Genomic DNA, 17,138 nt, shown 5'->3' on the forward strand with positions numbered 1-17,138 from the left:
GTGATCGCATGAAAGAGTGAACGTATGAAAGAGTGATCATAAAAGAGTGATCGTATGAAGGATTGATCGTATGAAGGAGTGATCATATGAAAGAGTGATGATATAAAAGAGTGAACGTATGAAAGAGTGATGTATGAAAGAGTGAACGTATGAAAGAGTGATCATAAAAGAGTGATGTATGAAAGAGTGATCCTAAAAGAGTGATCATATGAAAGAGTGATGATATAAAAGAGTGATCATGAGATCATCAGTCTCACCTCGGTCGGTGTCGTAGAGGTAGACGAACTTCTCCCACTTGTAATGGTCCAGCAGACTGAGCACAGCTCCTCGTAGACTCGGCCTCATCTGGATGACGAACTGCACGTCGGCGTCGATGGGGAAGCTTGGAGTGATGAAGGACGTGTGCAGAGCTCCACAGAACGAGGTCAGCGTGTTCATGGACTTCCTGTCGTAGAAGCCGAAGATGGCGTAGACTCCTCTGGAGAACTGAGAGCAGACTGGAGGAGAAACAAGAGTCAGGAGTCGAACGCTTCAGTTTTCAAGACTTTAGAAGGAGAGAAAGTATTGACCCTCAGAGTTGATCTATATTCAACAATACTAACTATTGTTCTACATCAACATGAAAATATTCATGTGTGTTGCAATTAAACTTCCGGCCTCTAGATGGCAGCAGTCATTACATCCTCCACAGCTAAAGGAAGAATGATGACTGAGGACGAGAGGATACAGTGAGTCCAGCAGCTTTTAAAGCTGATGTTTGGACATATTTTGGTTTGAAAACAAATGAAAACAGTTACGACTTCAAGAGTCATGTGGTCTGTAAATACTACAACACCAGAGTCAAGTACTGGACAATACTACACATATATACTTGTTACTACACTATCACAACACCAGAGTCAAGTACTGGACAATACTAAACATATATACTTGTTACTACAGTATCACAACACCAGAGTCAAGTACTGGATAATACTAAACATATATACTTGTTACTACAGTATCACAACACCAGAGTCAAGTACTGGACAATACTACACATATATACTTGTTACTACACTATCACAACACCAGAGTCAAGTACTGGACAATACTACACATATATACTTGTTACTACACTATCACAACACCAGAGTCAAGTACTGGATAATACTAAACATATATACTTGTTACTACAGTATCACAACACCAGAGTCAAGTACTGGACAATACTACACATATATACTTGTTACTACACTATCACAACACCAGAGTCAAGTACTGGATAATACTAAACATATATACTTGTTACTACAGTATCACAACACCAGAGTCAAGTACTGGACAATACTACACATATATACTTGTTACTACACTATCACAACACCAGAGTCAAGTACTGGACAATACTACACATATATACTTGTTACTACACTATCACAACACCAGAGTCAAGTACTGGACAATACTACACATATATACTTGTTACTACACTATCACAACACCAGAGTCAAGTACTGGACAATACTACACATATATACTTGTTACTACACTATCACAACACCAGAGTCAAGTACTGGACAATACTACACATATATACTTGTTACTACACTATCACAACACCAGAGTCAAGTACTGGACAATACTACACATATATACTTGTTACTACACTATCACAACACCAGAGTCAAGTACTGGACAATACTACACATATATACTTGTTACTACACTATCACAACACCAGAGTCAAGTACTGGACAATACTACACATATATACTTGTTACTACACTATCACAACACCAGAGTCAAGTACAGGACAATACTACACATATATACTTGTTACTACACTATCACAACACCAGAGTCAAGTACTGGACAATACTACACATATATATACTTGTTACTACACTATCACAACACCAGAGTCAAGTACTGGACAATACTACTCATATATACTTGTTATTACACTATCACAACACCAGAGTCAAGTACTGGACAATACTACACATATATACTTGTTACTACACTATCACAACACCAGAGTCAAGTACTGGACAATACTACACATATATACTTGTTACTACACTATCACAACACCAGAGTCAAGTACTGGACAATACTACTCATATATACTTGTTATTACACTATCACAACACCAGAGTCAAGTACTGGACAATACTACACATATATACTTGTTACTACACTATCACAACACCAGAGTCAAGTACTGGACAATACTACACATATATACTTGTTACTACACTATCACAACACCAGAGTCAAGTACTGGACAATACTACACATATATACTTGTTACTACACTATCACAACACTAGAGTCAAGTACTGGACAATACTACACATGTATACTTGTTATTACACTATCACAACACCAGAGTCAAGTACTGGACAATACTACACATATATACTTGTTACTACACTATCACAACACCAGAGTCAAGTACTGGACAATACTACACATATATACTTGTTACTACACTATCACAACACCAGAGTCAAGTACTGGACAATACTACTCATATATACTTGTTACTACACTATCACAACACCAGAGTCAAGTACTGGACAATACTACACATATATACTTGTTACTACACTATCACAACACCAGAGTCAAGTACTGGACAATACTACACATATATACTTGTTACTACACTATCACAACACCAGAGTCAAGTACTGGACAATACTACACATATATACTTGTTACTACACTATCACAACACCAGAGTCAAGTACTGGACAATACTACACATATATACTTGTTACTACACTATCACAACACCAGAGTCAAGTACAGGACAATACTACACATATATACTTGTTACTACACTATCACAACACCAGAGTCAAGTACTGGACAATACTACACATATATATACTTGTTACTACACTATCACAACACCAGAGTCAAGTACTGGACAATACTACTCATATATACTTGTTATTACACTATCACAACACCAGAGTCAAGTACTGGACAATACTACACATATATACTTGTTACTACACTATCACAACACCAGAGTCAAGTACTGGACAATACTACACATATATACTTGTTACTACACTATCACAACACCAGAGTCAAGTACTGGACAATACTACTCATATATACTTGTTATTACACTATCACAACACCAGAGTCAAGTACTGGACAATACTACACATATATACTTGTTACTACACTATCACAACACCAGAGTCAAGTACTGGACAATACTACACATATATACTTGTTACTACACTATCACAACACCAGAGTCAAGTACTGGACAATACTACACATATATACTTGTTACTACACTATCACAACACTAGAGTCAAGTACTGGACAATACTACACATGTATACTTGTTATTACACTATCACAACACCAGAGTCAAGTACTGGACAATACTACACATATATACTTGTTACTACACTATCACAACACCAGAGTCAAGTACTGGACAATACTACACATATATACTTGTTACTACACTATCACAACACCAGAGTCAAGTACTGGACAATACTACTCATATATACTTGTTACTACACTATCACAACACCAGAGTCAAGTACTGGACAATACTACACATATATACTTGTTATTACACTATCACAACACCAGAGTCAAGTACTGGACAATACTACACATATATACTTGTTACTACACTATCACAACACCAGAGTCAAGTACTGGACAATACTACACATATATACTTGTTACTACACTATCACAACACCAGAGTCAAGTACTGGACAATACTACTCATATATACTTGTTACTACACTATCACAACACCAGAGTCAAGTACTGGACAATACTACACATATATACTTGTTACTACACTATCACAACACCAGAGTCAAGTACTGGACAATACTACACATATATACTTGTTACTACACTATCACAACACTAGAGTCACGTACTGGACAATACTACACATGTATACTTGTTATTACACTATCACAACACCAGAGTCAAGTACTGGACAATACTACACATATATACTTGTTACTACACTATCACAACACCAGAGTCAAGTACTGGACAATACTACACATATATACTTGTTACTACACTATCACAACACCAGAGTCAAGTACTGGACAATACTACTCATATATACTTGTTACTACACTATCACAACACCAGAGTCAAGTACTGGACAATACTACACATATATACTTGTTACTACACTATCACAACACCAGAGTCAAGTACTGGACAATACTACACATATATACTTGTTACTACACTATCACAACACCAGAGTCAAGTACTGGACAATACTACACATATATACTTGTTACTACACTATCACAACACCAGAGTCAAGTACTGGACAATACTACACATATATACTTGTTACTACACTATCACAACACCAGAGTCAAGTACAGGACAATACTACACATATATATACTTGTTACTACACTATCACAACACCAGAGTCAAGTACTGGACAATACTACACATATATATACTTGTTACTACACTATCACAACACCAGAGTCAAGTACTGGACAATACTACTCATATATACTTGTTATTACACTATCACAACACCAGAGTCAAGTAGTAGACAATACTACACATATATACTTGTTACTACACTATCACAACACCAGAGTCAAGTACTGGACAATACTACACATATATACTTGTTACTACACTATCACAACACCAGAGTCAAGTACTGGACAATACTACTCATATATACTTGTTATTACACTATCACAACACCAGAGTCAAGTACTGGACAATACTACACATATATACTTGTTACTACACTATCACAACACCAGAGTCAAGTACTGGACAATACTACACATATATACTTGTTACTACACTATCACAACACCAGAGTCAAGTACTGGACAATACTACACATATATACTTGTTACTACACTATCACAACACTAGAGTCAAGTACTGGACAATACTACACATGTATACTTGTTATTACACTATCACAACACCAGAGTCAAGTACTGGACAATACTACACATATATACTTGTTACTACACTATCACAACACCAGAGTCAAGTACTGGACAATACTACACATATATACTTGTTACTACACTATCACAACACCAGAGTCAAGTACTGGACAATACTACTCATATATACTTGTTACTACACTATCACAACACCAGAGTCAAGTACTGGACAATACTACACATATATACTTGTTACTACACTATCACAACACCAGAGTCAAGTACTGGACAATACTACACATATATACTTGTTACTACACTATCACAACACCAGAGTCAAGTACTGGACAATACTACACATATATACTTGTTACTACACTATCACAACACCAGAGTCAAGTACTGGACAATACTACACATATATACTTGTTACTACACTATCACAACACCAGAGTCAAGTACAGGACAATACTACACATATATACTTGTTACTACACTATCACAACACCAGAGTCAACTACTGGACAATACTACACATATATATACTTGTTACTACACTATCACAACACCAGAGTCAAGTACTGGACAATACTACTCATATATACTTGTTATTACACTATCACAACACCAGAGTCAAGTACTGGACAATACTACACATATATACTTGTTACTACACTATCACAACACCAGAGTCAAGTACTGGACAATACTACACATATATACTTGTTACTACACTATCACAACACCAGAGTCAAGTACTGGACAATACTACACATATATACTTGTTACTACACTATCACAACACCAGAGTCAAGTACTGGACAATACTACACATATATACTTGTTACTACACTATCACAACACCAGAGTCAAGTACTGGACAATACTACACATATATACTTGTTACTACACTATCACAACACCAGAGTGAAGTACTGGACAATACTACACATATATACTTGTTACTACACTATCACAACACCAGAGTCAAGTACTGGACAATACTACACATATATACTTGTTACTACACTATCACAACACCAGAGTCAAGTACTGGACAATACTACACATATATACTTGTTACTACACTATCACAACACCAGAGTCAAGTACTGGACAATACTACACATATATACTTGTTACTACACTATCACAACACCAGAGTCAAGTACTGGACAATACTACTCATATATACTTGTTATTACACTATCACAACACCAGAGTCAAGTACTGGACAATACTACACATATATACTTGTTACTACACTATCACAACACCAGAGTCAAGTACTGGACAATACTACACATATATACTTGTTACTACACTATCACAACACCAGAGTCAAGTACTGGACAATACTACACATATATACTTGTTACTACACTATCACAACACCAGAGTCAAGTACTGGACAATACTACACATATATACTTGTTATTACACTATCACAACACCAGAGTCAAGTACTGGACAATACTACACATATATACTTGTTACTACACTATCACAACACCAGAGTCAAGTACTGGACAATACTACACATATATACTTGTTACTACACTATCACAACACCAGAGTCAAGTACTGGACAATACTACACATATATACTTGTTACTACACTATCACAACACCAGAGTCAAGTACTGGACAATACTACACATATATACTTGTTACTACACTATCACAACACCAGAGTCAAGTACTGGACAATACTACACATATATACTTGTTAATACACTATCACAACACCAGAAGAGTAAAAGGAAAGGGAAGAAGAGGAAGAAGGAAAAGGAAAAGGAAGAGGAAGAAGGAAGAATGAAGAGGAAAAGGAAAAGGAAGAGGAAAAGGAAGGGGAAGAAGGAAGAAGGAAGAGGAAGAAGGAAGAGGAAAAGGAAGGGGAAGAAGGAAGAAGGAAGAGGAAGAAGCAAAAGGAAGGGGAAGAAGGAAGAGGAAAAAGAAAAGGAAAAGGAAGGGGAAGGGGAAGAAGCAAAAGGAAGGGGAAGAAGGAAGAGGAAAAAGAAAAGGAAAAGGAAGGGGAAGGGGAAGAAGCAAAAGGAAGGGGAAGAGGAAACAGAAAAGGAAGGTGAAGAAGGAAGAGGAAGAATAAGGGATTCTAAAAAAAAAAATTAAAAAAAAGGAAGAGGAAATGACAGAAAAAGGGATCGGGGCTTCACAATAAAAGAAGGAAGTGACATTTTTATGTCAGAGTAGATCGAAAATATACATTAAAATAACTTCATCATGTTTTTATTTACCATCAGAGTAACAATAATATAAAAGTATGTGATATTAAATAATACGTTATACTGAATACATATGTTTTATGTTTGTTGTATGTTTGCCTGGATCAACAGTCAATAAAGTCCCAGCTTTAATGGGTCACATGGGACACTGGTCACAGCCATGTGTGTGTGTGTGTGTGTGTGTGTGTGTGTGTGTGTGTGTGTGTGTGTGTGTGTGTGTGTGTGTGTAGCTCCACGCTGGATGAGCTTCATGTGAGAACATCCCACGTCCTCCACACCAGCAGAAGAAAAACCTACATCAGACGCAGCCGTCGGCTGTGTGAGCAGAAAACCGTGTGTTAGCAGAAAACCGTGTGTTAGCAGAAAACCGTGTGTTAGCAGAAAACCGTGTGTTAGCAGAAAACCGTGTGTTAGCAGAAAACCGTGTGTTAGCAGAAAACCGTGTGTTAGCAGAAAACGGTGTGTGAGCAGAAAACGGTGTGTGAGCAGAAAACGGTGTGTGAGCAGAAAACGGTGTGTGAGCAGAAAACCGTGTGTGAGCAGAAAACGGTGTGTGAGCAGAAAACCGTGTGTGAGCAGAAAACGGTGTGTGAGCAGAAAACCGTGTGTGAGCAGAAAACCGTGTGTGAGCAGAAAACCGTGTGTGAGCAGAAAACCGTGTGTGAGCAGAAAACGGTGTGTGAGCAGAAAACCGTGTGTGAGCAGAAAACGGTGTGTGAGCAGAAAACCGTGTGTGAGCAGAAAACCGTGTGTGAGCAGAAAACGGTGTGTGAGCAGAAAATCGTGTGTGAGCAGAAAACCGTGTGTGAGCAGAAAACCGTGTGTGAGCAGAAAACCGTGTGTGAGCAGAAAACCGTGTGTGAGCAGAAAACCGTGTGTGAGCAGAAAACCGTGTGTGAGCAGAAAACCGTGTGTGAGCAGAAAACCGTGTGTGAGCAGAAAACCGTGTGTGAGCAGAAAACCGCTTCTACTCAAACAACAGTCTCTCGACATCACAGGTTGTTTTTATGTTTTGAGAAAACATTTAGTTTTGAACGCATCGTTAAACACGTGATCAACGTCTCATCATGTGAAGACCTTTTCTAACAACATGTTTGTTCTGGTGAAGTTTCTTCTTGTTCACATCATGTGATCATGTGATCCTATGATCCTGGGGTCATGTGATCCTGTGATCATGTGGTCATGTGTTCATGTGTTCATGTGATCCTGGGGTCATGTGATCTTGTGATCATGTGATCCTATGATCCTGGGGTCATGTGATCTAGTGATCATGTGTTCATGTGTTCATGTGTTCATGTGATCCTGGGGTCATGTGATCATGTGATCATGTGATCCTATGATCCTGTGATCTTGTGGTCATGTGATCATGTGATCTTGTGATCATGTGATCCTATGATCCTATGATCCTGGGGTCATGTGATCCTGTGATCATGTGGTCATGTGTTCATGTGATCTTGTGGTCATGTGATCATGTGGTCATTTGATCCTGTGGTCATGTGATCATGTGGTCATGTGATCCTGTGGTCATGTGATCACTCTGACTCGACTCACTTCAAACATCTGGCAGCTTTAGCGACGACGTCTCCTCCAGAGACTCGTTCTGTCGTCGCACGAACGTCATGACCTTTGAGGAACGACCTCAGCGAACCAAAGAAAAGGTCAAAACTTCTCTGGCGTCAGATGAGAATATTTTGAAGATGCTTGAAGAGAACATGTGGTCTACATGTCATCTACATGTGGTCTACATGTGGTCTACATGTCATCTACATGTGGTCTACATGTCATCTACATGTGGTCTACATGTGGTCTACATGTCATCTACATGTGGTCTACATTTGATCTACATGTGGTCTACATGTGGTCTACATGTGGTCTACATGTGGTCTACATGTGATCTACATTTGATCTACATGTGATCTACATGTGGTCTACATGTGGTCTACATGTGGTCTACATGTGGTCTACATGTGATCTACATTTGATCTACATGTGATCTACATGTGGTCTACATTTGATCTACATTTTATCTACATGTGATCTACATGTGGTCTACATGTGGTCTACATGTGATCTACATTTGATCTACATGTGGTCTACATGTGGTCTACATGTGGTCTACATGTGGTCTACATGTGATCTACATTTGATCTACATGTGATCTACATGTGGTCTACATGTGGTCTACATGTGGTCTACATGTGGTCTACATGTGGTCTACATGTGATCTACATTTGATCTACATGTGATCTACATGTGGTCTACATTTGATCTACATGTGGTCTACATTTGATCTACATGTGGTCTACATTTGGTCTACATGTGGTCTACATGTGGTCTACATGTGGTCTACATGTGGTCTACATGTGATCTACATTTGATCTACATGTGATCTACATGTGGTCTACATGTGGTCTACATGTGGTCTACATGTGGTCTACATGTGATCTACATTTGATCTACATGTGGTCTACATTTGATCTACATGTGGTCTACATGTGGTCTACATGTGGTCTACATTTGATCTACATTTGATCTACATGTGGTCTACATTTGATCTACATGTGGTCTACATGTGGTCATGCATCACCCGTCACTCGTCAATCAAACATCGGAGGATCAATGACTTCCTGGTCTTTAACGACGGTTCACTGAACAGCAGGTGATGACAGATGCATTGTGGGAAAGCGTGTCCTGGCATCACTTCCTGGACGAGTTAGTGTAGACGCTGCAGTAACACACACACATTCAAGAAGCTGCGTTTATGTAATTACACTTTTATTGTGTTTGTGCTGCTGCAACACAAACTGCTGACATCGACCTCACGTGTGTACTTTATATATATACATGTACACACATATACATCTATATATACACACATATATACATACACACGTATACATCTATATATACACACGTACACACATATACATCTATAAATATACACATTTGCACAGATATATGTACACATATACACACATATACATCTATATGTATATACACTGTACTCACATATATGTACACATATATACACTATACACACATATATGTAACGAAGGAAGAAACAAATGTAAATCTAAAATAAAATATTTAATAAAAGGAAACAAAGTCACAAAAGGAGGAATTAAGGAAGAGAAGTAGCAGCATGTGGTGAGTAGGATGGAAGGATGGATGGATGGAAGGATGGATGGATGGATGGATGGATGGATGGATGGATGGATGGATGGAAGGATGGATGGATGGATGGATGGATGGATGGATGGATGGATGGATGGATGGATGGATGGATGGATGGATGGAAGGATGGATGGATGGATGGATGGATGGATGGATGGATGGATGGATGGATGGATGGATGGATGGATGGATGGATGGATGGATGGATGGATGGAAGGATGGATGGAAGGATGGATGGAAGGATGGAAGGATGGATGGATAGAAGGATGGATGGATGGATGGATGGATGGATGGATGGATGGATGGATGGAAGGATGGATGGATGGATGGATGGATGGATGGATGGATGGATGGATGGATGGATGGATGGATGGATGGATGGATGGAAGGATGGATGGAAGGATGGATGGAAGGATGGAAGGATGGATGGATAGAAGGATGGAAGGATGGAAGGATAGAAGGATGGATGGAAGGATGGAAGGATGGATGGATAGAAGGATGGATGGAAGGATGGAAGGATGGAAGGATGGAAGGATGGAAGGATGGAAGGATGGAAGGATGGAAGGATGGAAGGATGGAAGGATGGAAGGATGGAAGGATAGAAGGATGGATGGAAGGATGGAAGGATGGATGGATAGAAGGATGGATGGAAGGATGGAAGGATGGATGGAAGGATGGAAGGATGGATGGATAGAAGGATGGAAGGATGGAAGGATGGAAGGATGGAAGGATGGATGGATAGAAGGATGGAAGGATGGAAGGATGGATGGATGGAAGGATGGAAGGATGGATGGAAGGATGGAAAGATGGAAGGATGGGAGGATGGAAGGATGGAAGGATAGAAGGATGGATGGAAGGATGGAAGGATGGATGGATAGAAGGATGGAAGGATGGAAGGATGGAAGGATAGAAGGATGGATGGAAGGATGGAAGGATGGATGGATAGAAGGATGGATGGAAGGATGGAAGGATGGATGGAAGGATGGAAGGATGGATGGATAGAAGGATGGAAGGATGGAAGGATGGAAGGATGGATGGATAGAAGGATGGAAGGATGGATGGATGGAAGGATGGAAGGATGGATGGAAGGATGGAAAGATGGAAGGATGGGAGGATGGAAGGATGGAAGGATGGAAGGATGGAAGGATGGAAGGATGGATGGAAAGATGGAAGGATGGGAGGATGGGAGGATGGAAGGATGGAAGGATGGATGGATGGATGGATGGAAGGGTGGATGGAAGGATGGATGGAAGGATGGAAGGATGGATGGATAGAAGGATGGAAGGATGGAAGGATGGAAGGATGGAAGGATGGATGGATAGAAGGATGGAAGGATGGAAGGATGGATGGATGGAAGGATGGAAGGATGGAAAGATGGAAGGATTGAAGGATTGAAGGAAGGCAAGAAGGGATGAAAGTATTGAAGTCATTGAACTGAAATACTGTCAATCATCACATGACTTCCTGTTTTAACATCATCAACTTCCTGTTCAAGCTTCCTGAGAATTCATGAGGTCAAGTTGATGATGTCACACTCACACACACACACACACACACACACACACACACACACACACACACACATACACACACACACCCACACACACACACACACACCCACACACACACACACACACACTCACACTCACTCACACACTCACATACACACACACACAAACATACACACACTCCCACACACACACATACACACTCACAAACAAATACGTAAACACATGTACACACTCTTACACAAACATATGTACACACTCACACAAACATACACACACACACACGTACATGCAAACATAAAAAACACACACAAACAAACACACGTACATACACACACTCACACACATTAACACACACAAACGTACACACTCACACAAACATACACACACACGTACACACGCACACTCACACACATGTACACACACACACTCACACACACACACACGTACACACACACACTCACACACACACACACACAAACGTACACACTCACACAAACATACACAGACACACATGTACACACACACACTCACACACATGTACACACTCACACAAACATACACTCACACACATGTACACACACACACTCACAAACACACATTGATCCTACAGTAGTTTTGCTCGCAGGCTTTTGAACCAAATCATTAAACTGTGACGACTGAAGGACAAGAGATTCTCTGGAATTACACAAAGATAACAAGTTAATCTACACAAACATCTGATCACTGATAACAACCACAACACTCTGACGCACACTAACACTACATTACACAACACTTATACAATAAAACAACACTTACACATCACAACTCAGCACTAACACAACCCTTACCCCTTACAGGATACAACACAACACAAAGCATCAGTTACACAACAAGACCCAAAAGTTACACAACAAAACACAACATCTTCATCATCTTCATCATAATCTTCATCTTTATCACCCTCTTCATCATCATCATCATCATCTTCATCACCCTCTTCATCATCATCATCATCTTCATCATCATCTTCATCATCATTTTTATCTTCATCTTCATCTTCATCTTCATCTTCATCTTCATCTTCATCTTCATCTTCATCATCATCATCATCTTCATCATCTTCATCATCTTCATCATCTTCATCTTCATCTTCATCTTCATCTTCATCTTCATCTTCATCTTCATCTTCATCATCATCATCATCATCATCATCTTCATCATCATCATCATCATCATCTTCATCATCATCTTCATCTTCATCTTCATCTTCATCTTCATCTTCATCTTCATCATCATCATCATCATCATCATCTTCATCATCATCATCATCATCATCATCATCATCTTCATCTTCATCTTCATCACCTTGATCATCATCTTTATCTTCATCATCATCATCTTCTTCATAATCTTCATCTTTATCACCCTCTTCATCATCATCATCATCATCTTCATCATCATCATCATCATCTTCATATTCATCATCATCATCATCATCATCATCTTCATCATCATCATGTTTATCATCATCATCATCATCACCCTCTTCATCATCATCATCATGTTTATCATCATCATCATCATCTTCATCATCATCTTCATCACCCTCTTCATCATCATCATCATCATCATCATCATCATCATCTTCATCATCATCTTCATCACCCTCTTCATCATCATCATATTCATCATCATCATCATCATCATCTTCATCATCATCTCATCACCCTCTTCATCATCATCATCATGTTTATCATCATCATCATCATCTTCATCATCTTCATCCTCATCACTTAGACAACACTAACAAGACAAGTGTAATGATCCAATCACATTTCAGTAGGCGGAGCTTATGACAGAGAAAGTGTCCCATTGGTTGATGTTGTAAGTTGTGGTCCAATCAGCTGCAGCTTCACTAACATGTCTGTGTGAGTGTGTAGAGTCGATAAAGTTGTCGTTATATTAACACAAAGACCAAACAGAGAAAAGTTTCCTATAAGAATAAAGTCAGTAGTTCAGGGTCATGGTATCTGCAGCGACAAATGGTGTCACACTCAGGATCATGAAGATCAGACTCAAGTGTCGTTGATGCTGAAGCTCATGTTTCTTCAAGTGTCATTGTCTGGAAATAACACTGATATTACAAAGACACTGTTCCTTTAAATGACATCAAAGCCTCGCAGGAGCCAAGGTCTCCTGCAGGCAAGGTCTCACACAAGAGTTATGTAGCTTCAAGTATGACAGCATGAAGACGCTCTACTCCGAGTCTCTCCTGGACGACCTCACTCATCTACACACTGACCTAAAGATCAACAAACATGTCTAGCCGACCTCTGACCTCCCGCGGGCTCAAGGGTCAAAGGTTGTGGGGCACTCACAGGCGTGTGTGACGGAGAAGCTGTTGGACGACTCCAGGTTGTCCACGTTGTAGTTGAGGTTGAAGGGCTTCTCCGTCACGTTCTGGTTGGTGTTGAAGAGCTGGACGGCGAACCTGAAGGCGCTGTGCTCCTGCACGGTGGCGCGAGTGAACAGACCTCCTGTTGACAGAGGAGTACCCCAGGTGACGCCCAGGTGACGCCCAGGTGACACCCAGGTGACACCCAGGTGACACCCAGGTGACACCCAGGTGACTCCCAGGTGACACCCAGGTGACTCCCAGGTGACTCCCAGGTGACTCCCAGGTGACTCCCAGGTGACGCCCAGGTGACTCCCAGGTGACACCCAGGTGACACCCAGGTGACACCCAGGTGACTCCCAGGTGACACCCAGGTGACTCCCAGGTGACTCCCAGGTGACTCCCAGGTGACTCCCAGGTGACGCCCAGGTGACTCCCAGGTGACTCCCAGGTGACTCCCAGGTGACTCCCAGGTGACGCCCAGGTGACGCCCAGGTGACGCCCAGGTGACTCCCAGGTGACTCCCAGGTGACTCCCAGGTGACACCCAGGTGACGCCCAGGTGACGCCCAGGTGACTCCCAGGTGACACCCAGGTGACGCCCAGGTGACACCCAGGTGACTCCCAGGTGACTCCCAGGTGACTCCCAGGTGACTCCCAGGTGACACCCAGGTGACTCCCAGGTGACTCCCAGGTGACTCCCAGGTGACACCGCAGGTCACGCACACACTCACCGATGTTGATCTGGTTCGGGAACCCGGACCTGGACTCCCCGCACAGGAGCAGCAGCACCAGCGCTACTGACCACATCCTTCCCCGGGAAGTGAGAGCAACTCCTGGCGAGGAAGAGGAGCAGCAGGAGGAGGAGGAGGAGGAGGAGGAGGAAGCATGAACGCCGAGAGGAGGAGAGGATTCCTGCGGCAGCTTCACTCCTCTGGAAACATGCAGCAGTTCAGAGCCAGGAGGAGAGAAAGATCATCCCTTCTTCACTGGAGCTGCACTCGAATGATGGACAGAGAGAGAGCGTGAGAGAGAGAGAGAGAGGGATGGTAGAGAGAAAGCTGGAGAGAGAGGCAGAGAGAGAGAAAGGGATGGTAGAGAGATGGGAAAGAGAAAGAGGGAGGGAGAGAGTCAGAGAGGAGGGAGGGATGGGTGAGAGAGAGTTAGCGAGATCGAGAGAGTTATATAGGAGAGAGAGAGAGAGTTAAAGAGGAAAAGGGAGGTAGAAAGAGAGGGAGGAGAGAGAGAGAGGAGGAGAGAGAGAGAGGAGGAGAGAGAGAGGGAGAGGGAGGAGGGGGAGAGAAAGACAGAGAGGTAGAGAGAGAGAGAGAGAGGAGGAGAGAGAGGGGGAGGTAAAAAGAGAGAGAGAGGAGGATAGAGAGGGGGAGAGGGAGGAGGGAGGAGGGGGAGGTAAAAAGAGAGAGAGAGGGGGAGGTAAAAAGAGGTAGTAAGAGAGAGGGGAGAGAGAGGGTGAGAGAGAGGAGAGAGAGGGGGAGGTAAAAAGAGAGAGAGGAGAGAGAGGGGGAGGTAGAAAGAGAGGGAGGAGAGAGAGGGAGGAGGAGGTAGAAAGAGAGGGAGGAGAGAGAGGGAGGAGGAGGTAGAAAGAGAGGGAGGAAAGAGAGGGAGGTAGAGAGAGAGGGAGGAGAGAGAGGGAGGAGAGAGAGAGGGAGGAGGAGGTAGAGAGAGAGGGAGGAGAGAGAGGGAGGAGGAGGTAGAGAGAGAGGGAGGAGAGAGAGGGAGGAGAGAGAGGGAGGTAGAGAGAGAGAGAGGGAGGAGGAGGTAGAGAGAGAGGGAGGAGAGAGAGGGAGGAGGAGGTGTTTATAAAGTTGTGACGTTGACTCCAACAGCAGCAGCTTCTCCTTCATCTGCACCAGACTCTGTTCCTTCAGTGAAAACAAATGCAGTTCATGACGTTTCTTTCACGTTAAAGTGAAACGAAAACATTGAAGATGAAGGTTTTCTTACAAACTAAAGTACAATTTGACCACATTTTCTATTCGTTTCACAGACATTTGTATCTTTTTAGAGTTTGTTTCCCGAATTGGAAGTTTTGTTTGACAAAAGTGTACATTTGTTTGTACTTTTCTTTCACACCATGTACATTTATTTTGAAGTTCTCTTGTCCTCCACTCGGAGGTACCTCATCTGTTGCCCCGGGTAGCTGGGACACCTTGTCAACAAACACATATTTATTCAGCAGCTGAAGGAAAGACACAAACAACGCAAATGATCTTAACCTCGTTGTATAAACAAAGCGTGATGACAGCTGGAGGAGGAGTGAAGCCATTATTACGTCATCATGGACTCTCGTAACCTCTTGTTTGTCCAGATTTCAGAGCAACTTTATAAAGTAATGAGTTTAAAACATGTTCATGATGAGAAGTTACTGCGTCTTGAAGAACATTCACTACATGACACCAGAGTTGATACTAGTTGATGTTTAATGACACCAGAGTTGATACTAGTTGATGTTTAATGACACCAGAGTTGATACTAGTTGATGTTTAATGACACCAGAGTTGATACTAGTTGATGTTTAATGACACCAGAGTTGATACTAGTTGATGTTTAATGACACCAGAGTTGATACTAGTTGATGTTTAATGACACCAGAGTTGATACTAGTTGATGTTTAATGACACCAGAGTTGATACTAGTTGATGTTTAATGACACCAGAGTTGATCCTAGTTGATGTTTAATGACACCAGAGTTGATACTAGTTGATGTTTAATGACACCAGAGTTGATACTAGTTGATACTAGTTGATGTTTAATGACACCAGAGTTGATACTAGTTGATGTTTAATGACACCAGAGTTGATACTAGTTGATGTTTAATGACACCAGAGTTGATACTAGTTGATACTAGTTGATGTTTAATGACACCAGAGTTGATA

General features: G+C 41.3%; 1 protein-coding gene across 8 annotated transcripts in view; it reads right to left on the bottom strand.

Annotated features, from left to right (window-relative positions):
- Positions 1-15,226, bottom strand: part of LOC148065653 (glutamate receptor 3-like) — a 93,285-nt gene extending 78,059 nt beyond the window's left edge. For 3 of the 8 annotated variants that reach the window (XR_015713336.1, XR_015713337.1, XM_087807936.1), the window contains exons 1-3: positions 14,976-15,226; positions 14,226-14,384; positions 258-497 (exon numbers count right to left, since the gene is read on the bottom strand). Coding sequence is in view for 5 of the 8 variants with exons in the window: in XM_087807936.1 (XP_087664062.1) it covers positions 258-497; positions 14,226-14,384; positions 14,976-15,051 (475 nt within the window). In the remaining 3 variants the exon portion in view is untranslated. The remainder of the gene's footprint in view (positions 1-257; positions 498-14,225; positions 14,385-14,975) is intronic. The other 5 variants (XR_015713335.1, XM_087807941.1, XM_087807939.1 and 2 more) reach the window with 2 other exon arrangements.
- Positions 15,227-17,138: the final 1,912 nt, after the last annotated feature.

Source organism: Callionymus lyra, chromosome 14, assembly GCF_982586985.1.
Source record: "Callionymus lyra chromosome 14, fCalLyr1.hap1.1, whole genome shotgun sequence".
NCBI lineage: Eukaryota > Metazoa > Chordata > Actinopteri > Syngnathiformes > Callionymidae > Callionymus > Callionymus lyra.